Raw genomic sequence first — 24,004 nt, 5'->3', positions numbered from 1 at the left:
GAAAAAAAATTTAAAAAATCTAAAACAATATGTAAACACAGAAATCGTAAAGAAAAAATTAATAAATTTAATTTATTGAATTTATAAAATTTAAAACTTTAAAAATTAGAAAGCAAAGCTACAAATTGAGAAAATATATTGTCAAGCTACACAACAGAGAAGGGATTAACATCCAGAAAAGACAAGCTACACATGAGAAGAATATATTTCCAGTATATATATATATTGAATTTAAATATATATATATCTTTTCAATTTATAATGGGAAAAAGATTATTTTCCCAAAATAGATACAGAGCACATACAAATCAATTTAAAAATCATGGAAAATTCTAAAAACACTTTAAAGTTTGATACGATTATGCATTGGTGGGTTTGAGGGGAATTTGATATTGTCGTACGCTACTGGTAGGACTGTAAATTGGGACACTCCTTTTAGGGGAAAATTTTTCAGTACCATTAGAAGTTAAAATATGACTACCTTACCACCCAGGAATTGTACTCTTCAATATCTTCCCTAAAAAAAATCTACAAGTGTATAGGAAGACACATATACAATGACATTCATTGTGACGTCTGGGACACTGAAAGTGAAAAACAACCTAAAACCTGATCAACAAAAGAAGGATTATGTAAAGTCATAAAATGCAGCTCTTGAAAAGAATAAGATATATTAATATTTACACAATGTGGAAAGATCTCCAAGGTGTAGTATAAGGTGAAAATACCAGTTGTAGACCAATATTCACATTGTCCTACCATTTATTTTATAAACTAGTTACACAAAACTATATGTTCTTCATGTACATAGATATGTAATAAATATATAGAAAAATTAATAATGGTGGATAGTTCTTAGGAAGTAGCTGGAATTAGGTACAAGGCAAATGGAACTATTATTTTATCTGAATTTTAAAAAATATGTATGAGAATGCATTATTTAATACTGGTATAATTAAAATATATAATTTTAAAGAAATCACAATGATTATAAACCCAGGAATCTGAAAATGGTATATTGATATGAAGCTGTCAGGGCCATCTTGAAAGTTCCACTAAGTGAAATAAACCTATTTCTATTTAGAATATATATTTATATCTCCAAGAAAATTCCAGGAAAAAGAATGATAGGAGAGGCCACGTCCTGTCATAAAGTGGAAAGTACTGCCTATGTGGTATTGCACAGGAATAGATAGTTAAGCAGTAGAAAGTCCAGAAACGTCTACATCTATGTAGATATTTCGTTTCTGATAAGGCGGCATTTCAAATAGTGGGGGAAAACGGCCTATTCAACAACATCTTAGAAATTGATAAGCCCTGCCACGCAACATACACAAAGTGAAAATTCAAGGTGGGCTAAGGATCTAAAGGTTAGAAACAAAAATAAGGAAATAATAAGTTTGACATTAGATTTTAAAACCATGGTACCACATACTGTACCTTGAAAGACTCCATAAACCAAATTAAAAGACTGGGGGAAAATTTTCTTTCTATCATATTTTAATACGTGATATCCAAACTCGATTAAGAGTTTTCATGTCGGTAATAAGTTAAAATAATAAAAATGTACAAAGGATATGATCATAAATCTCAGAAGGAAAACAAGTAGCCCGTTAACATGAAGAGCTATCCTTCTAAGCAGAAAAATGAGAAATCAACAAGGAGATAATATTTTCATTCTTCAAAGTGTCAAAAATGTTTTATGACAGGTGTGAGCAAAGCAGAGAAATTTAGGCACGCTTCTAACTGTAGGTAGGATTTAGATTTGAAGAAGCCTGTTTTGGAAGTCTATTTGGATCTCAGTCAGAATTCTAAATGGATCTGCCATTGAGTCAGCAACTTAATTGCTAAGAATCTTAGTTTAAAGAAACGGTCATCACACATGTGGACAAAGATGTACAGATACAGATATTCATTTGTAACACATTAAAATTAAGAACCAACCAGTGTTCAATATGCAAGAGGTTAAATTATGGTACATCCTTACTGTGGAATGCTATGCATTCGTTAAAAAGAGGTGGGTCTATATATTGTGATATAGACAGAGCTGCAAGAACTATCAAGTGAAAAAAGAAGGCTGAGGAACAATACATAAAGCATAATCCCATATATGTTAGATTATATTATATATTTTAAATGTTATATGCTTACATGTGTTTGCATTTGTATATGTGTAATAATAGCTATCATTGAGTTGCCTTGTTCTAAACGTGCTAAAGAATGACTTCATTTAATACTCACAACCTCCCATCCCCATTCTACAGATGAGGAAACAGAAGCACAGAGAAATTAAGTAACTTTCACCAGACGAGATTTAAACCCGGGCATTCCAACTCCTGAATAACCATTAAGCTACAGAGAAAGAAAACTGGAGGAAACCGTGTTGACAGCACTTACGCTAGGAAGGGGAGGAGGGGGAAGAGGAATTCGGAAGTTTTTCCCATGTTTCCATATCGTTTGAATCTTTTACAAAATGTGTTCATCATTTACTTACACATTTTTAAGGAGGAAAAAATGTTTGTCAAGGGACTCACTTGTTCTGTTGTGTAAACAAATTTTAAAATAATTTGTAAGTAAGACAAAAATGTGGAGAACTCTTTCGCTTCGGGCATGTTCCAGGTTCTTCTGCTTGAACTGTGAGCCGCTTGAGCTGACTGTGTTCTCTTTTACGAGCTTTAAATTTTTCGATGTTAGATTAGTGAACCATGTACTCATTTCATTATCTTAGACAATCCAGTTAAATATTAAGTGTTAAAAATCACTTAATATTTTACAACCTCAGCTGTAGTTATAAAGGAAGGATTCCACGTACTTCCTATCAGTTCCTTGAAAATGGACCCGGCTTGGAGCTCCGTCTTTATCGTCCTCCTAAGTTTTTCATGCTGGGGGTTAGACTGGGAATCTGATCCAAATTTCATTTCAGCTGCCGGTCCTTTAACGAATGACTTGCTGCACGACCTGAACGGTCCACCAGGAAACCGGGATTCTAACTTTGTAGCAGAAGATAAAAATATTTATGTTTGTCCCCAGCCACTGCCCGCTTTCCTGCCAGAGTACTTTAGCAGTGTTTATGCCAGTCAGATCACTCATTATAAAGTATTTCTGCCATGGGCACGACTTCTCCCAGCAGGAAGCTCCAAGAACCCAGACGAGAAAACAGTGCAGTGCTACCGGCAGCTCCTTGAGGCTCTCAAGGCTGCCCAGCTTCAGCCCCTGGTCGTCCTGCACCACCAGACCCTCCCAGGCAGCACCGTCCAGAAAAGTGAAGTCTTCGCTGACCTCTTCGCTGACTATGCCACGTTTGCCTTCCACTCCTTTGGGGACCTTGTTGAGATGTGGTTTACTTTTAGCGACTTGGAGGAGGTGATCAGGGAGCTTCCCCACCAGGAATCAAGAGCCTCGCGTCTCCGGACCCTCACTGACGCCCACAGAAAAGCCTATGAGATTTACCACGAAAAATACGCTTCAAAAGGTGAGTATACCTGACCCCGACGGCTGACCCGGGCAGCCTTCCTCAGCCACCTTTCCCCATCCTCCTTAAAGCAGGACTCGGCATTTCCTGCCCACTCACCTTCAATAATCCTATCATATCTATTCGTTAGTGAGAAATTAATATTGCATTGAAGATTTCCAGATGGAGAGAGGCATGGGTGGCTTATATTGCATCATGCTCAGCATTTCCTTTGAAAAATATCTTTTAAGCACCCCTTCCCCACCGCCACTGGCTATCTTTGTGTCCCCCTTCCTTCTCCAGTCCTGCCTCCCTGACTCTGCCAGGGCTTCAGGATTGTCCGTCCTCCCTCAGCCTCCCCCTTTTCTTATGCGAGGCACCTTATCGGTTCTAGTTGCAGCTTACATTCCAGCAGGGAAGACAGACAATTACAAAGATAAAATAATGATATTCTGATAGATAGTGAGAAGCACGTAATTGCAATTGTCCATATTCCTGCTTCACAGCTAATTGAGGTTCTGATTTAGTAGGTTTGGGCAGGACCAGGACATTTGTGATTTTAATAAATTACCTAGGGGCCAGCCCCGTGGCCGAGTGGTTAAGTTCACGTGCTCCGCTTTGGTGGCCCAGGGTTTCACCGGTTCAGATCCTGGGCACGGACATGGCACCACTCATCAGGCCATGTTGAGGCGGTGTCCCACATAGCACAACCAGAGGCGCTCACAACTAGAATACACAACTATGTATGGGGTGGAAGCAGGGGATTTTGGGGAGAAGAAGGACAAAAAAAAGATTGGCAACAGATGTTAGTGTTTAAAAAACAAAAAAAAGTTTAAAAAAATAAATAAATTCCCTAAGTGAATCTGAGGTACACTAATTGTGAGAACTATTGGATTATATATGATTTCTTGTTTTTATTATATATTGTATGTATATTTGTATAGATAGCATATAATACATATATGCATACTTGTATATTCTACTTCTTAAAGATATTTTATGAGTATATTTTCATTTTATTAAAAAACTGAAAGCATAGTTTTCAATGGACTTATTCGTTCCCATCATATGAATGGATCATAGAGTTTTCAATATTTTTCTCTTTTTTATATACGTTTAATTTTCACTATTACAAATTATGTTGCAATGAACATGAATATAAATCCTTGCCTACCTTCTGATAAATTCTTTCTGATAGATTCTTAGAATTCAACTTACTGGGTCCAAAAATGTGCATTCTTTAAGACTTTAAAGCATGTTGCTAAATTATCTTCCTGAAAAGTTGTAATAGTATATACCAACAGTTATAAAATTCTTCTTCTGACCCCACACAGCCTGTTTTCAATAATGTAATTATTATTTTTTTTTTTAAAGATTTTATTTTTTCCTTTTTCTCCCCAAAGCCCCCCAGTACATAGTTGTGTATTCTTCGTTGTGGGTTCCTCTAGTTGTGGCATGTGGGACGCTGCCTCAGCGTGGTCTGACGAGCAGTGCCATGTCCGCGCCCAGGATTCGAACCGACGAAACACTGGGCCGCCTGCAGCGGAGCGCGCGAACTTAACCACTCGGCCACGGGGCCAGCCCCAATAATGTAATTATTTTTGTCATTGGTAATTTGACAGCTGAAAACTATTATCTCCTTAGATGCTTCATTTGCATGTGTTTGATTATAGAGAGATTAAACATTTTTTCTATGTTAAAAATAAAAGCAGGAGGGGCTGGCCCCATGGCCGAGTGGTTAAGTTCGAGTGCTCTGCTTCGGCGGCCCAGGGTTTCACCAGTTCAGGTCCTGGGCACGGATATGGCACGGCTCATCAGGCCACGCTGAGGCGGCATCCCACATAGCACAACCAGAGGCACTCACAACTAGAATCTACACCTATGTACTGGGGGGCTTTGGGGAGAAGAATAAATAAATAAATAAATTAATTAATTAATTAAATTAAAGCAGAGCAAGAGAAGGAGTGTGAGTGGGTATGGGGGCCATTTCACATAAGGCTGTCAGGGAGGCTGTCCTCGCCCATCATTTGAGCAGACTGGAATGAAGGGAGGGACAAGCCGTGAGATCCAGAGAAAAGCATTCAGGCCAAGGGAAGTGTGTGAAACCCCTTCAGTGGGAGCAGGGGACGCCCAGCAGGCAGGTTAGTGAACCAGGAGTAGACCATAGGAGATGAGAGGATGCTGGTTTTGAAACTCGATTCTTTGGAAAGCCAGTCTTGGGGTCAGTGAGCAAATAAATATGTGTTGGCTGTTAATTCTACCAAAGAAGCACTGAGTAAATGAACTTTGAAAGAAAGCAAGACTGAACTTGGATCATCTCAAATAAAGGAAAATCTGTCTTATTTTGAGGGTAGATTCCACAGAATTATTTAAATTATAAAAGTATACATACATGTTTATTAAAATGTTTTGCATATTTCATTTTCAATCTTCACCAGGTTACTAAAGACGTTTCTTTTTTAAACTCATGTTTTCCTTCATTTCTTCATCTGCTCATTCCTCCTGTCCTTCATTTTGTGTTTCATCAAGATCACTAGCTTGCCGCCAATATAATACAGGATACAAAATAAATTCTCCTTTCAGTCTCCGTACTATTCCAAAAGACAGTTTTTCTTCTTTCTGTCCGTCTCTCATTCTCCCCTGCTTTTTTAGTCCAATCTCATAGCTTTGTTGTTCTTTTTAAAATATATCATTTAATATACACACAAAAGTTATATAACATATGTTGGTTAAAAGCAAAATAATAGAATAAATACCCACAGAGTGACCATTCAATCCAACAACTAAGATACAAGAGGAAATCACCTCTCATCAACTAGGATGTCTGTAATAAAAAAGACGGACCGTAACAAGCGTTGGCAATGGTGTGGAGGAGGTGGAACCCTCATACACTGCTGGTGGGAACGAACGATGGTGCAGCCCCTTTGGAAAACAGTCTGGCACTTCCTAAAACAGTTAAACTTTAGACTTACCGTATGACTCAACAATTCCTCTCCTAGGTATATATCCAAGAGAAATGAAAACGAATGTCCAGAGGAAAACTCATCACAAACTTGCATAGCAGCATTATTCATAACAACCCAAAGTGGAAACAACCCTAATGTCCATCAATTGATGGATAAACAAAATGTAGTACATACATACAATGCAATATGATTCAGCCACAAAGAGGAATGAATACCACAACATGGATGAATCTCGAAGACATTATGCTAAGTGAAAGCAGCCGGTCACAAAAGATCACATATTATATGATTTTATTTATATTAAATGAACAGAATAGGAGATTTCTAAAGTAATTAGCGATGTCTAGGGCTAGAAGAGAGAAATGAGGAGTGATGGCTAATGGGTACAGAATTTCTTTTTGGGTGATTAAAATGTTCTGGAATTAGATAGTGAAGATAGTTGCACAGTTTTGTGAATATACTAAAAAACACTAAACTGGGGGCCGGCCCCGTGGCCGAGTGGTTAAGTTCGTGTGCTCCACTAGGGCGACCCAGGGTTTCCCTGGTTCAGATCCTGGGCGTGGACATGGCACCGCTTGTCAGCCATGCTGAGGAAGCGTCCCACATAGCACAACCAGAGGGACCTACAACTAGAATATACAACTGTGTACTGGGGGGACTTTGGGGAGGAGAAGAAAAATAAATAAATAAAGATTGGCAGCAGGTATTAGCTCAGGTGCCAATCTTTAAAAAAAAAAACCAAACCACTAAACTGTAAATTTTAAAGGGATGAATTTTATGGTATATGAATTATATCTCAATAAAAAATGTAAGAAAAAATATGAGAGGGTTGACAGTTTATAAAACAAAACAGGGGCCGGGCCGGCTCCGTGGCCGAGTGGTTAAGTTCGGGCGCTTCGCTGCGGTGGCCCAGGGTTTGGATCCTGGGCGTGGATATGGCACCACTCATCAGGCCACGTTGAGGCGGCGTCCCACATCCCACAGCTAGAAGGACCTGCAACTAGGATGTACAACTGTGTACAGGGGTGAGTTGGGGAGATAGAGCAGAAAAAAAAAAAAGATTGGCAACAGTTGTTAGTCCAGGTGCCAATCCTTAGAACAAAACAGGGCCTGCCTGGTGGCGCAGCGATTGAGTGCGCACGTTCTGATTCAGCGGCCTGGGGTTCGCTGGTTCAGATCTCGGGTGAGGACATGGCACTGCTTGTCAAGCCATGCTGTGGCAGGCGTCCCACGTATAAAGTAGAGGAAGTGGGCATGGATGTTAGCTCAGGGCCAGTCTTCCTCAGCAAAAAGAGGAGGATTGGCAGCAGATGTTAGCTCAGGGCTAATCTTCCTCAAATAAATAAATTAATTAATTAATTAAATAAAACAAAACAAACTACAGCTTACATCTACCTATATATTCCTTCCTATCCCACCTCCCATTCTTCTCCCCTGCACCACCCCAGGCCACCACTATGTTAAATATTCTGTTTATCATTGCATGGCTTTTTCTTCTCATTTGGTGTCCACCATGACTTAAAGGTCAAAGCCAAACATTTGAAATAATATTGTTTTTAATTATATAAGAGGTGGCATTTTAGCAAATAAAGCATATTCACTATGCTTTTTTAAAAATATGTTAAAGAACTAAGTTCCCATTTACTGCCAGTTAGAAAATAAGCAATATGAAATGCAGTTCTGATTTTTTTCATAGGCATTTTTAGGGGCCAGCCCCGTGGCCAAGTGGTTAAGTTCTTGCACTCGGCTTTGGTGGCCCAGGGTTTTTAACTGCTTCAGATCCTGGGCGCGGACCTAGCAGTGCTCATCAAGCCACGCTGAGGTGGCGTCCCACATAGCACAACCAGAAGGACCTACAACTAGAATATACAACTATTTACTGGGGGGACTTTGGAGAGAAGAAGAAAAACAAAACGAAACAAAAAAAAGAAGATTGGCGACAGACGTTAGGCTCAGCTGCTAATCTTAAAAAAGAAAAAAAAAGAATTTTTATCAGGGTATGAGTTACATATAGTGAAATGCATAGATCTTAATTTTACAGTGTGAGTAGTTTTGACAAAGACATACACCCATGTAACTCATACCCTTATTAGGATATAAGATATTAACCAAAACCTCAGAAAATTTCCTTCCTGATCAACTGTACCCTTTCTTAATCAATCTTTACCCCCAGGAGCAACGGCTGATCTGATTTCTATCAGCAAAGATATGAATGGAATCATACAGTATGTCATTTTTTGAGTCTGTCTTCTTTCATTCAGCATAATGTTTGTGAGATTCATTCATTTTGTTGTTGTATTAGCAATTTGCTCCCTTTTTCTTTTAAGTAGCATTCACCCCAAAACAGTTGAGGGGCATTTGGGCTATTTCTAGTTTATCCATTATGAATAAGGCTGCCATGAACAGTCTTGTACAAGTTTTTGTGTGGATAGGTTTCATTTCTCTTGGATAAATACCTAGGAGTGGAATTCCTGGGTCATAGACTAGAGCTGTATTTGCCTTTTTAAGAAACTGCCCGTTTTCCAAAGCAGCTGTTCCATTTTACACTCCCACTAGCAGAGTATGAGGGTTTCAGTGGCCCCACATCCTCGCCAACATTTGGCGTGGTCACCTTTTCTATGTTAGCCATTCTGATTGTATCTCACTGTAATTTCCATTACTTTTTAAAAATATGATTTCTATCCCAAGTGCGTATGTTCTTAAACAATATAGTATTCAATTTTGCTTAGTTTGCTTTTGAGCACCATAGAAGAGTACTGTCTTATGCTTTTTGTGTTCCTATAAGACTTTCTTTTTTTCAGACAAAATTGTTTCCAAGACTTATCCATGTTATTGAATATATCTATAGTATATTCTTTTTCACTGCTATATAATATTGCACTGTGTGACTAAACCACATTTTATTAATTCGTTCTCCTGCTTATGGACCTTTGAATTGTTTTCAAGTTTTGCTGTTATGAACATAGCTGCTATGAACATTCTTGTACACATTTCTTTCTGTGCACATGCAACAGTTTCACTTGTGTCTATACACAGGTGATAGCTAATTGTGGGGGATACAAATATTTAGCTCTGAGAAGTAATGTAAGATGGTTTTCACCTGTGGTTGTACTAATTTACAATCCCATTAGCAATGTGTAAGAGTTCTTGTTGATCCTCTCCAACACTTGTAATTGCCAGAATTATAAATTTTTGCCAGTCGAATGGATTTAAAAATATTTCTTTATGATCTCATTTACCTGATTACAGAATAAAGTACCACTTTCATCATATCATATCAAAGTTACATACTATCAACATGATTTATACTGTTGATGTTAACCTTGATCATCTGGCTGACGTAGTGTTTGTCAGATATCTCCCTGGTAAAGTTACTCTTTTTTCCTCCTTCCCATACTGTACTCTTTGGAAGGAAGTCACCACACACAGCTCACACTTAAGGAGTGGGGAGTTATGCTCCCTCTAATAAATAACTTTTAAAAGTTTGTTTCTAAACTTAACCAAGGAGGCAAAAGACTTGTGCACTGAAAACTTTAAAACATTGCTGAAACAAATTAAACAAAAATAAATGGAAAGACATATCTTGTTCATGGATTGGAAGACTTGTTGTTGAGATTTCAATACACCCTAAGGCAATCTATAGATTCAATGATATCCCTATCAAAATCCCAATGACAATTTATACAAAAATAGAGAAATCCAACCTTAAATACATATCGAATCTCAAGGGACCCCAAACAGCCAAAACAATCTTGAAAAAGAAGAACAAAGTTAGAGGACGCACACTTCCTGATTTCAAAACTAACTACAAAGCTACAGCAATCAAAACAATGTGGTACTAGCATAATGACAGACATAGAGACCAATGAAACAGAGCAGAAAGCCCAGAAATAAATCCTCACCTATATAGTCAAATGATTTTTGACAACAGTGCCAAGAACAATCAATGGGGGAAAAGACAGTCTTTCTGACAAATGATGCTGGGAAAACTGAATATCCACACGCAAAAGAATGGAGTTGGACCATTACCTTACACCATATACAAAAATTAAATGGGTCAAAGACCTGAACATAAGAGCTAAAACTAAAACTTTTAGAAGAAAACATAGGGGAAAAAACTTTGTGACACTGGATTTGGCAATAATTTTTTAGCTATGACACTAACAGTACAGACAACAAAAGATAAAATAGATAAATTAGACTTCGTCAAAATTAAAAACTTTGTACATCAAAGGACACTATCAATAGAGGGGAAAAGAGACCTACAGAATGGGAGAGAACATTTGCAAATCATATATTTGATAAGGGATTAATGTCCAGACTATATAAAGAACTCCTTCCTCAATAACAAAAAAACAAACAACCTCATTAAAAAATGGGCAAAGGACTTGACATTTTTCCAAAGAAGGTATGCAGATGGCCAATAATTACATGAAAATATGCTCTAAATCAACAGTCATTAGGGAATGCAAATCAAAACCACAATGAGATACCACTTCATACCCATTAGGATGGCTACAATTTAGAAAAAGCAGGAAATCACAAGTGTTGGTGAAGATATAAAGAAATTGTGATCCTTGTGCATTGCTGACAGGAGTGTAAAATGATGTAGCCATTATGGAAAACCATTTGACATTTCCTTAAGAAACTAAACATAGAATTACCATATGATCTAGCACTTGTGGGTATATACCCAAAATAATTGAAAGCAGGGACTTGAACAGATACTCATACACCCATTTTCATACCAGCATTTTTCACAATAGCCAAAACGTGGAAATAACCCAAATGCCCATAGATGGATGGATGGATAAACAAAATGTGATATATACATACAAAGGGATATTATTCAGCCTTAAAAAGAAATGAAATTCTGACATGCTACAACATGGATGAACCTTGAAGGCATTATGCTGAGTAAAATAAGCCAGACACGAAAGGACAAATATTGTATGATTCCACCTATATGAGAGACCTAGAATAATCAAATTCAAAGAGACAGAAAATAGAATAGTGGTTACCAGGGACTGGGAGAAAGGGGAGATGGGGAGTTGATGGTTCAATGGATGCAAAATTTCAGTTTGGGTTGATGAGAAGTTTTGGAGATGGATAGTGGTGACAGTTACACAGTATGAATGTACTTAATGCCATTGAACTGTACACTTAAAAAATGTTAATGGTAAATTGTATGTATATTTTACCACGATTTTCGAAAAGTTCTTTTCTAATCTTTCTATATGTGTTATTATAAACCTCCTATTGATATGTTCAATGTGTTGCCACTATGAAGGATACAAAAGAAGAGAGGATTCTCGGCAGAGAGTTGGAGGAGAGTGACCATCCCTCTCATGGGAAGAGTAGAATTGTGCACAGCATCCATCTTTGTACAACACTGGGACACAATCCAGAACAGTAGTAATCCCCGCCCCACCCTTGGCAATAGTGGCTTGAAGCATTGATATTGGCACTTCAATATTGGCTAGATTACTTCTATTGAAGCATTTGGGGCAAAGGGAAAGGATCAATGAAAAGGGGCTATTTTGTGTAGATGAATTTACGGAGGAACGACTTCCCTTTGTGGTGGAAACAGAAATGAGCTTATCCTTTAGAAAGGCCTACTAATGCCTCCGAGGGACGTGAACTTACACAGTGCTTTGCAGTGATTTTCTCCACAAGCTTACAACAGTTAGTTCTCACCCCACAGCAAATGCTGGTTTTGAGTTCTATAGACATGAATAACTGTCTTTAACCATATCCAGCAAAAATTACAAGATGTTTTAAACCATAGTAATCACGCCCCTTCCAGTCCCTCAGGAGACATGAACTGCAAGCTGAAAGTGAGAATCTAATTTTGAGTAATCTGCATTTGACATTATTTTAAAAAGTATAGGGGCTGGCCCGGTGGCACAGTGGTTAAGTTCGCACGTTCCACTTCAGTGGCCTGAGGTTTGCCAGTTCAGATCCTGGGTGTGGACCTACACACTGCTTGTCAAGCCATGCTGTGGCAGGCACCCCACCTATAAAGTAGAGGAAGCTGGGCACAGATGTTAGCTCAGGGCCAGTCTTCCTCAAAAAAAAGAAGAGGATTGGTGGCAGATGTTAGCTCAGGGCTAATCTTCCTCAAAAAAAAAAAAGTATTGTTTATGCTCGCACTGGGAACAGGTTGGGATCCACCTTGGAGAAGTTTGATAATTTTGTATGATATGAGAATTTCTGGAATTCCAGGTACATTTGTTCCACTCTAATTCTAAAAACAGCTTGCAGAGTCAGATAGAAATGATTTGTGAGCTAATTGTGCTTAGGGATTAACTGTACTCTTGTTTCATTGCATTGATCTAGAGATGATACTAAATTGCACATTTTAAAATGTTCAGCACCAGCTGACAACATATGTTCTATGTGTGCTGACGTGGTGATAGACCAAAGCATGGAAATGTGTGAAAGGTGAAATGGAACCATTGGGCACAATCATTGAATAACCGGAAAACAGCGATATCTTATCAGAACGAGGACTAAATGTCTCTGTGATAGCCCCTGCTCAGATTTCAAAGTTCCATTACACTTTCAAAATAAGCACTTTTGCAGTTGGCAGTGGCGTGGTTTCACTGGCTGGGGCTATCTTCCTCTTGCATAGAATCTGGATAAAGAGAGAAATGAGGCCGAGAGTCTTAGAGTTCAAGTCTCAAACTCTGGTTTTCTACTATTTTTGTTTAGCGTTTCCCAATCACAGGTCTGAGCACCTGCTCTGCACTCCTAGGCTTGATATTTGCAGGGAGTCAAGAAATGCTTAAGTTTCCTCCTCAAGGTGCATACAATCCAGTGAGAAAGAAAAAGACTCATGTGCATCCAAGAGTTAGACACCGATACAAACAACTGAGGACTCCCAAGGGTTTCTCAAATTGTGGCCTGAGGACCACGGCATCAGAAGCACTGGGCAGCTTGTTAAAATGTGCTCTTTCTTGGGCCCACCCCGGGCTGCTGCCAAGCACGGCAGGTGGTTCTCATGCACGCAAGCGGGAGCACAAGTGTCAGGTAATCAAACGTCAGCACAAGTGAGCACAAGCTGCGCACATTTGTATTTCCTTCGTTCCCCTCTCAATGTGCACTAGGGACTGAACTGACGTTTGTGCAGTGAAATAGGACAGGTGACAGCAGCTGCCTGAGAGCATACTTGCCTTTAAAAAGAAGTTGAGGAAAGCGTTCTCCCCTTACAGCCTTTCACATTGCGGGAGGCGGGGCAGCAGAACTGCTTTTCTTCTTCTAAAAGACTTTTTTACAAGTGCCCTGCCTTTCAGAGTCCTGACTTACATGAAACATCCTCTCAAGGGATCTATTTTTTTAAGCCGTCTTGTTTTCTTAATTCTTTCAGCTGGGCTAAAGTCATGTGAGTGATTTCTTCAGAAATCTTTTTTAAAGTCGGTGAAGTGGAATAGGAAATGATAGGAAATGAGGCCCCAGGTGGCCTCCGCGGTCACAGCCTCGCTCACCTGCGGCTCGTTCCTCTGGTTGGTTTCAGGCGGCCGGCTCTCCGTGGTCCTGCGAGCTGAAGCGGTCTCGGAGCTCCTGCTGGAACCGTCCACGTCTGCGCTTGCTAAGGTGATGACAGCCCACAGAAATAGCATCTGTAACATCTGAGGAAAGTTGTGATTTTAATTTTAAAAAACAAGAGAGTTTTTGTCTCTTGGTCCGACGTCGTTTATAAATGCCTCTTCTGGGTGGTGTACATTCTCTAGATTCATAATTACTTTGAAACAGAATCTCATTTGTTGTAGCCCCAGCTCTTGCTTGGTCAAATGTCAGCTTTTGTCCACACAAAGAAGTCAAATGCCTCTGCTTGGTCTGATTTTTTTTAGCAAAAGTGTCCAAAATAGATTATTAGAAGAGATGTCAGTTTGTAGCAAAAAAAAGATCCTAGGGTAAAGGGTTTTTTTTTTTTTTTTAAGATTGGCACCTGGGCTAACAACTGTTGCCAATCTTCCTTTTTTTTTAAGGATTGGCACCTGGGCTAACAACTGTTGCCACTTTTTTTTTCTCCCTGCTTTATTTCCCAAACCGCCCCCCACCCCCCGCCCCCGGTACATAGTTGTATATCTTAGTTGCAGGTCCTTCTAGTTGTGGGATGTGGGACGCAGCCTCGCTACCTCAACGTGGCCTGACGAGCGGTGCCATGTCCGCGCCCAGGATCCGAACCCTGGGCCGCCGCAGCAGAGCGCGCGAACTTAACCACTCGGCCACGGAGCCGGCCCCAAGGGTTTTTTTTTAAATAACGTACTCTCTAGAGTACCCATCATGGTTTCTACCTCCTCTAAATATAACTTTTTAACTATAATTTTTACAAGAAAAGTGAAATCCTCTGAGAATTAAACAGCCTTGGCCTTTGTAACATTGGCTGCCGAGCAGCGTGGAAAGTCATCAGAAAAAACAGCTGGTTTCTGTAGTTTTGTGGCCTTGACAGGGTGTTGTCCAGATACCAGTGCTGTACAACAGATCTGCTTTCGGTGCTGACGGGGCCCCACATGTCAGGGTCCAGTCTTCAGATTTATCACCTCAGGAACTTAAAATCCAGACGCGATAAGGTTCTAACCAGCTCCAAGGCTGATAGGAGGGCGAAAATGCCGTCTAAATTAGTTTACAAGTGGCGGGAGATAACTGCTATCGGTTATGGACTCAGGAGACCAAAGTGCTGATCACGAAAGTGCTTTTCAAGCAATAGCCTTTGAACTGGTTTCTCTGCCCGAGTCCATGCCATGCAACGCTTCTGGATCATCTTCCAAAAGCACAGTTTTGCTCAACTGCCTGCTGGGGAGCTACACTCCCTTGAATGGGTGCAAATTCCTCAGAGACTTCCAGAGCGCAGCTCGCTCTGCCTCTCTTGCTCTCTCTCTGGCCTCACCTCCTATTTGTCCCAGTGCATATGCTGTGCTTTCTTTCTACTCTCCTGCGTTCCCAGTCAGTGTCCTTCCTATCCTCCTAGGCTTCCTCAAACCTCTTCCAACAAAATTCTACCCATTCTAACGTCCACACGAATGTGCTCTCCTTCAGGAGGGCTCGCGTTAGAATACTCCTTTGCTCGACCTGATGTGGTCTCTCCCCAACCGGAACCCTTAGCCATTTGTTTAGACCAGAGCTTCCCAACCTTTGGTGTGTATCAGAACCCCTGGAGAGCTAGTGATGAACGCAGAGGCCAAGGCTTATTGTGAGGGACAATCCTGGGTAATCATAGGCTTCCCAAGTTCCCAGGTGAGTCAAATCCCCACTGGTTTGAGGACCACTGGTGTGGGCTTCTCTCCTAGCACTTGTTACTTTCTGCCTTTTCTTCACACAATCGGTGCATTTACTAACACTGTTTATTAAGCTTCTGGGGACATTACTCATCTTTAAACATGAATCCCCACCCACTATGCCCAGCACAGTGAGTTTCAAGAGTGGAACTCAATGACTACGTGTCGTATGGAATTGACAAACAAAAGCCAGAGCTGAGAGGGCAGGTAGGGGAAGGTTCAAGGGGTTCTTGTCAAAGTGGAACAATGTGTGGCATGTTTAGTAAACACGATAACTTGATTGGGAAAGCCAGCGGTGAGTCAGTTATTGAAGGTCCACAGTGCACTTGGTTGTCACCAGATGCCGTTATCCACAGTCTTTGTCCTGAGGGAAGAGGTGATCTGTGAGGGGGAAGAGACAGGTGATGACCTAGGGATGACAAGGATAGACATGGCTTGCTGAGAAGGGTGGGGAGAGTTTCACAGCAGTATCTTTATTTGTTTAGACTCTGTGACCCTGAAGTTCTTAGAGCATATGCAGGTCAAAGGGCAGAGGGGTCTGTCCAGGACCGTGAGAGGTGTGTTCTCAGATAATAGTATGGGGCAGGCTAAGGCCAACTGGGATGGACTTTAAACTGTAGTCTGAAAGTAGCCAGTAACTATAGCCTACAACTAAAACAAAACACTAAACACCAGTAGTGTCATGGAGGGGCCCACGGGTAGCTGAGGGCTCCGTTGCCTCCATTCTGGCAAAGTTCAAGGGCCATGAGGAGGGTGCTGCCCGGGACAGGTCTGGCCTCTGACTCCTTTCCTTAGTGCTCACCCACTTGCTAGGAACCCACCATTTCTGGCATACACTACTTCATTCATTCATGCACTCATTCATTTAATCATACACGTGTATTGAGCACTCATTGTGTGCTGAGTACACATGATGTATTCCCAACACCACGCAGGCACACCGCACACACACACATTCTCACTCCGTCCCTGGCTTCTCCTCTGCCTGCTTTTCCTTTGCAAAATCCCACTTTGGAATATTCAGTTTAGTGATAGGGGCAGAAACAAAGAATACTTTTGAGCAGTTCTTTGTCTTGAAATTGTTTATGCATTAATGACCCTATGTATTTATTTCTAGGAGGCTGTCGATTTCCTTTCTCTGGATTTGTCTTATGAATGCCAAAACGAAGCAAGTTTACTGCAGACGCTGAGTAAATTGCAGGTAATTGAGCCATTCCCCAAACCGATGATGAATAGCAAAGGTTTCTGAGAGCATTTTAGACATTTAATGCTTCGGCTGGTGTGTAAACTGAACTTCCACCAACATTCAGCAGACCTACCGAGTTGCATCTGGGGAGATTGCCACTGAAAACCTCACTAGAGGGGCCGGCCCCATGGTCGAGTGGTTAAGTCCGTGCGCTCTGCTTCGGCGGCCCAGGGTTTCCCTGGTTCAGATCCTGGGCGCGGACATGGCACACTCATCAGGCCATGCTGAGGCGGCATCCCACATACCACAACCAGAAGGACCCACAACTAAAATATACAACTATGTACCAGGGGGCTTTAGGGAGAAAAAGGAAAAATAAAATCTTAAAAAAAAAAAAAGAAAGAGAAGACAAACCTCACTAGAGAACATTGGGAGGTTAGGCAGCCTTCCCTGGACAGGATAATGAGGGTTAGCTTGTTCAGGTAAACAGTTACATGGCTCTTCTGCTCTCCCGTGTGGAAATCTACTGAGACTCAAATCTCCTGCATTCATTCTGAGATTAAAAAAGACATTTTATGGATGGTGGTCATGGTTGTACACAATGTGAATGTACTTAACGCCACTAAACTCTACACTTAAAAATGTTTAAGATGGTAAATTTTATGTTGTATGTATTTTATGACAATTTTTTTAAAAGGACATTTCACACCCAGGTCTACTGAATCACATGCCAGCTATTGGGACTTTCCTGTAAACTCAGGCCCCCTCTTCCTGTGGCCAGTATTGTTCTTCTCAAATCTAATGACTCTGACTCATTAGAGAAAATATGTTAGGCGCCTCCTACCCAACTACTAGCTATCTCTCCTGTGCTTGGTCACCGCTGTTGACGGACGAACTAGGATCCAGCCCATCCCTAAGTCTGTGTGTTTCCAGTGATCTGTGTAGGCACTGCTGCTTTTGCTGTCTACAAATAAGAAGATGATCTAATCAAAGACAGCAGATGCATTCACAAGACATTTGAGTAGAGCTGCCATGATTTTAGTGCCCGCTCGACACCAGGCGCCGTGCGGGGCACTGTATCCTCACATTATCTCTATGCCGCACAGCACGAGATAAGAAACTTAACCAAGGTCAGACAATAGATGGTGAGCGTCAGAGCTGGGATGGGAACCAGGGCTTTCTCATGACACCACACTGCCCTTCCAAAACAAAGTCCAAGGTGTTGGGAACATTATAACGAGAGTGGCATTTTTGAAAATCACGTATGATTTTAGTTGTTTTTGTAAATACCTTCTCACCCGAACACGAACTGACTTGACCCAGAGCCTGCACTTTTGGGCTTGCTACCCAGATTTCTGGGCCTTAAACAGCACGGCAGTGTCTTCAAGGCCTGCTGATGCCTGTGACGACTAAATCTGTCTTTGTCTTCCTCGAGGCATTCAAATAGAGCTCATGGCTAAGCTAATGGGTTCAGACACCACTGACATTTTAAAACTGTCTGGCTTATGCAGATGTGGCCTGCCTCAGAGAGGCAGCCAACAGAGCATTGCCTCGATTTCTGCTTGAGGATGTGGTTTACAGTATTTCGCTTTTTACCTCAAAATATTTTCAAGAAGATCTGCTCCCGTCCATGTCTGATAAAGCTGTGAATCCTCAGTCCGTCGCCGGCCAGCCAAAGAGTAAAAGTTTCCCTGGACAAGCCTAGCAGCCATTTATTACACCCTGCAGCAGTTCTTTATTCCTTTTATTTCCTTAGGTAGGAATTAAATTCCAAATGTTGCACTTGACAGCTCATGCAGGATGACCACTGTCATCTTGCAGTGGTGAGGAGAGAACTGAGCCGGAGAGGAGACTGGGAGACTGTCCCTCTGGGGCATCCTTAGTTACACGCCTGGTAGCATTTCCCACACAGTTACCACACCTGAGTTCTCCCTGAGGAGAGGGCTGACTTGTGTCCACAGGAACCCGAATTGCGCTGCCCACAGCTTCCTTCCAAATACGCCATCCCTCCTCAACCCAGGTCCCCCGCTCTCCTCTTGAAGCCTTCCCCCGTGGGCTGCAAGGGAGGAGGGTGAGGGCAGGACAGGGAGGAGCGGGGCCCTCTCCCATTCCCCTTTCCCTGCACGCTCCCCAGAGCACCTGCGTGCCCCTCTCTGAGCCTCAAGGACTCCTGGCTGCCGCTCCCTTCCAGCACACAGGTGTCTTAGGGCCGGAGGACACCCTCAGGCCCAGCTCATCCACAGGTTCTGAATTCTACAGGACGCGGATGAGGGGGTCCCACATCCACTTATCAGAAGGGGCTCTGCTCACCCAGCAGAAGGCCCCTCCAGCTCTCCAGTCCTGTGATAGCACACCCGCCCTCGCTGCACACTGATCTTGCCGAGGGAGAAAGCCTCGGTTCCCTTAGTAGTCTGGCTGTCCTGCGTTGACCAGCACGCAGAAAGAACAAGGCTGTGGGAATCTCAGCTCCGCTAACCGTGGTCCTGCATGACTGACTTGGATTCTCAGAGCTCTCAGCACCTCATCTGTAAAGAAGGGACATTGTTACTCTAAGAAAATAAAGAACATGCCTGCCTACTTTTGAAGTAATTGCTATTGGTATCTCTCAGTGGCCTTGAACTCCTCAGAGGAGGACAAAGTTATTGTGTGAAAAATAATCAAACCAACCATGCCAAGAAAGTAATTTAAAGTGAAGTCAAGCAACGTGTCAACCTAGAGATGTTTTCTTTGACACTGAAATGGCTAGACATGAAAGAAAAAATTACATTTTCTCCAGTTTTACTGAAGACAGCTCCTTTTATCTTTTTATTATGGAAAATGTCAAACATATCCAAAGGTAGAAAGAAAAGTATAATGAAGCCACCCCAGCTTCAAAAGCTGTCAACTGGTGGCTGATCTTGTTTCGTCTATACCCTGCCTTCCTGCTCCCAAACCAAATTGTTTTGAAGCAAACCCCAGACACCCATAAATATTATGATGGTGGCACCTCACTTCTTATAGTAACACAGGCCCCTGACGTGAATGGGTGGCCTTGCTCCTGGTCATAACACAGTGCCTGGTTCTAGGAGGTGCCTCATAGGCCTGAGATGAAGGCATGGATGAACCTGTCTCTTTGGTGGGGGTCAATGGGGAAGGTGGCTACGTTGTTGAAAGGTGTAGATCTTTGTCCCTCAGAATCTATAGGCAGTTCCCTTTTATTAACTGAGATGGCTAGAGGTCATTTCCAAAACCAGATTGAGTGTTCATAGTTTCTTATCTTGAAAATCCCTCCCGGTCATCAAAAGACTTATCTAGGCAGCTTTGGTTCACTTGCTGGCCTTTATCTTTTTCAGACTATTGAGCCAAAAGTGAAAGTTTTCATCTTCAACCTGAAACTCCAGGACTGCCCCTCCACCAGGAAGAACCTAGCCGGGCTGCTCTTCAGCCTTTTCAAAGGTAAGTGGACCATTGCTGGAGAGGTTTTGAGTGACACTGGGTGCACTGGCTTGGGGGATAACAGTCTTGAAAGTGTGGGGTTCCAATGGAAGGAAGGACCAGAGGAGGGCTAGTCTGAGAGCCAATCCCAGGTGGGTTTAGTGTCCCTTGCATTCCTATTATTGATCTCTTATATCCCATTGACCTGAGAAAGAAGAGAGGTTCTGTACAAGAATGCCAAGGATGCCTTGGTCTTATGGAAATAAAGACCATCAGGCCTCAGATGTCACGTGTAAGCATGGGAACTGCTCTGTGCCTGTCCTGTCCCTTTTCATTGCCCCTCCCTCCAAGATCTTCATCTCCCCCAAGACAGCCATCTCTGCTTACCCTTGTTCATTTCCCCATTACCTCAGCTTGCACGTCACCGTGGTGGCACCTGACCAAAACCTTCAGTTCTAGGGCCCACAGCTCATGGACCATTTCCTTGGTGTTTCTTAATTCAAATCCTTGAGAGTGGACTTCAGGTAGAGTTAATTAAACTTCTTCTCTTGCAGCCATAAATAAAGACCAAGTGCTCACCATTGGGTTTGATGTTAATACTTTCCTGAGCTGTTCATCAAGTTCCAAGGAAAGGTAATGTTGGATTTCCTGTTGCACTCTCAATAACTGAGATTTACAGAATACTCTGCTGTTCTTCCACATGTGTAACCTCACAAGACTGTTGTCGTCTGCATCTCGGGCCAGTGAGCTTATTGTGGCCATCCTGCAGATGAGAGATGAAGGCTCAGAGGGGACAGCAGGGAGAACCTGTCTCCCCCGAGTCTTCCTCTGGGCCCCACACGGTCTGCATTCTCACTGGTCATTCAGCCACTTTGCAGTTCACCCAAGTGCACACAACTAGCAGAGCTGGGATTTGAACCCCCGCCTTCTAGTTTAAGATCTTGTTGGAGGCAGCATGAGCTTGTGGAAGAGCAGGCTGGGTTAAAGATAGATCTGACCACATGAAGCTGGGTGATCTGAGTAAGTGAGGTGAGTTCTCTGCATCCATTTCCCCGTGCCAAATGTGAAACATCTTCCCCATGAGAAGACAGCCACGTCTCGTGTCCTAAAAAAGAAAAGCCAGCTGTTGCAGTGGGACAGAAGCCTAACTCTGTGGTGTTCTCAGGAGAGAGATTTTAATCTATGGTGAGATTGGAAATAATTTCTTACCAAATGACTAAAGTACCAAAATTTGTAAATGACATACTTAAAAAAAAATAGAGCAGATTTGAGGTTACCTCCATAATTACATCACTCTCACGCACTCACAGTCCAATGGGCTTCTCGAGCGAGTGAGGAAAGGATGGTGTGGAAACCAGCACTGGGAGAGCCCCAGAACCCTCAGCACTCCATGAGAGTGTGTTATGCGTGTGAGCTTCACGCAGCATGCATTAAAGTGGAACAAAGGCTGGAGGCAGCCATTTGGCTTCCTACAGCTTCAGCTGGAGCTCTCGTTGTCGTTCACCACAGACATTTCTAGCACAGCTCTGTCCATGGCCAGAAACTTGGGTCGCCACCACCTTTTTGTACTTTTCCTCTCCCAACAATTGGCTCTCTTGAGCTGTATCTTCTTCTCTTCGTCTATACCCTGCTCCCAACTCACTTCAAATCAGCAGTTCAGATCAACAGACCCCGAGCAGTGGCTACATAGCAGGCTCTGTGCTGGGAGTATGAACAGCACAATGAGCAAACAGGTCAGAACTGCTGCCTGGCCACACTTGGAGTCAGCCGACGAGTCTGGGCTATGTCTTCTCAGAAAATAAAACCTCAGGTCATAATAACAGGGGTACCCTGAAAGCTCAATAATTATGAAACTGTGAGATGACATGTGACACCAGCTCCAAGGTTCTTAACACCTTGACCTCCTGGTACTTTGCCTGAAGCAAAGGTCCAAGGTTGGCTAATGTTAAGCTGACAGCCGGGGGTCCTCACTCAGGTGGATGGTGATGGAGAGCCTGCTGGGGGCAGGGGCGGGTGGAGGGGAGTTCCCAGAGGACCAACGTCATTTTCTTGCCTGAGAATTTTAGACCTCCAAGGTGAGAGAGAGAGGCCCACAAATGACTCTAACACTGGACTGTGGTAGGAGACACAGCACTCTTCCCAGAGGAGGGTGAAAAGAGCATTATCTGGGATGCTCTGAGGTGGCTTAGAGTGGGGAGGCAGGGCGCAGCTGAAGGACGGGTGCCTGGAAGGGCTGGGCATGGAGAATGAGGCTTCACATGCTAAATCTCTTCCCAGGCTAGGCAAACCCAGGACTCCTGGCTCCAAGGCCTGTACAGCAAGTCCTTTTTTTTTTTTTTTTGAGGAAGATTAGCCCTGAGCTAACATCTGCTGCCAATCTGCCTCTTTTTGCTGAGGAAGATTGGCCCTGAGCTAACATCCGTGCCCATCTTCTCCTACTTTATATGTGGGACGCCTGACACAGCATGGCTTGATAAGTGGTGTCTCGGTCCATGCCCAGGATCTGAACCAGCGAACCCCGGGCCACCAAAGCAGAACGCACAAACCTAACCACTGTACCACCAGACCGGCCCCCAAGTCCTAATTTATCCAGGGGCAGTTTATTTTTTTCTTCAAGACCTCATTTCCTCTAAGTCAGGAGGACAGTCAGGGTCGGAAGGTTGGGTCAGAGCAGCTGAGGCTGTGCACCGAGTGGGTGTCACCCGTGTCTCTGCTTGTGCTCCAGGGTTGTGAATGTGTTTTGGATAATCCACAACTATGGGTCATCAGTACCCCTCTCCACTGTTCTAGCAAATGTGCGTGAGTTGATGTTTTATAAAACAGGAGATGCTTAGGTTTGGAAGGCCCAGGCTTCATTCCATGGGAGGGAGGTCCCTCTGCAGTGTCCCTGTCACTTCTACCAGTTCTGTACTCTGGACCAACCCAGTAGAAGCATCGTCCCCTCTCCACGTGGTGGCCTTGGACTGGGGGATGCTGCTGTACTGCAGCCCCTTTCCCCATGTGTGTTCTTTTCTCCACACCAAACACACCCACTGTGCCAACCTTTCCTCAAGGTTGCCCTCTGCTGGTGTAACTGCCACGCGCTATGGTGCCAGCTTTCAAGCCTGCAGTTGACAAGACTCCTAGATTGAGAAGTCAATTTAGGTTGACTAGGAAATCAGTTTTGGTATGCAAAAGAAACCAAGCTCACTCACAACTGGAATATACAACTATGTACTGGAGGGTTTGGGGGAGAAGAAGAAGGAAAAAAAAAAAAGAAAGAAACCAACCTAGAATATTACAATACATTCTCAAGTGAGGAGTCATGGGACGGAAAATGTAAATGACAAATATTTTAGAAGTCAAGATAGGGCCTTACCTGTGTGATGGTGTTTCCTGGTTTTCTGGATCCATGTAAGCAGATTGGGCCAAAAAAAAAAAATCGAAAGAAAAAAAAGGAAGAAGGGGCTATATTAAAAGGAAGGATCTGGGAAGTTAAACTAAATGCTCATACATTAGGTAATATTGTATACTGTACTATTAAAGTGTCTTACTACATATTAAAAAAGTACTTTTTTGCAACGAATGTTTTCAAAAAGAAGGAAGGAAAGAAAAAACGAGCAAGCAGGAGAGAAATGGACTAGAATAAAATAGAAAATATCAGACTGCATTACATATAAGGATTGCATTACATATAAGGAGTGCATTTTTATGTTAGGTTTAATTT

General features: G+C 42.4%; 1 protein-coding gene across 2 annotated transcripts in view; it reads left to right on the top strand.

Moving 5' to 3' along the window:
• Window positions 1-2,406: 2,406 nt before the first annotated feature.
• Window positions 2,407-24,004, top strand: part of LOC124237845 (lactase-phlorizin hydrolase) — a 43,889-nt gene continuing 22,291 nt past the window's right edge. Inside the window, exons 1-5 of one of the 2 annotated variants that reach the window (XM_046657889.1) lie at window positions 2,407-3,472; window positions 13,934-14,013; window positions 16,816-16,899; window positions 20,217-20,319; window positions 20,853-20,931. In XM_046657889.1, coding sequence (XP_046513845.1) covers window positions 2,833-3,472; window positions 13,934-14,013; window positions 16,816-16,899; window positions 20,217-20,319; window positions 20,853-20,931 — 986 coding nt within the window. In that variant the 5' untranslated portion in view covers window positions 2,407-2,832. Of the gene's footprint in view, window positions 3,473-13,710; window positions 13,802-13,933; window positions 14,014-16,815; window positions 16,900-20,216; window positions 20,320-20,852; window positions 20,932-24,004 lie in introns of those variants that run through there. The other variant, XM_046657890.1, reaches the window with a different exon arrangement.

Source organism: Equus quagga, chromosome 4 (genome assembly GCF_021613505.1).
Source record: "Equus quagga isolate Etosha38 chromosome 4, UCLA_HA_Equagga_1.0, whole genome shotgun sequence".
NCBI lineage: Eukaryota > Metazoa > Chordata > Mammalia > Perissodactyla > Equidae > Equus > Equus quagga.
This window is presented reverse-complemented; position numbering and strand designations above follow the sequence as displayed.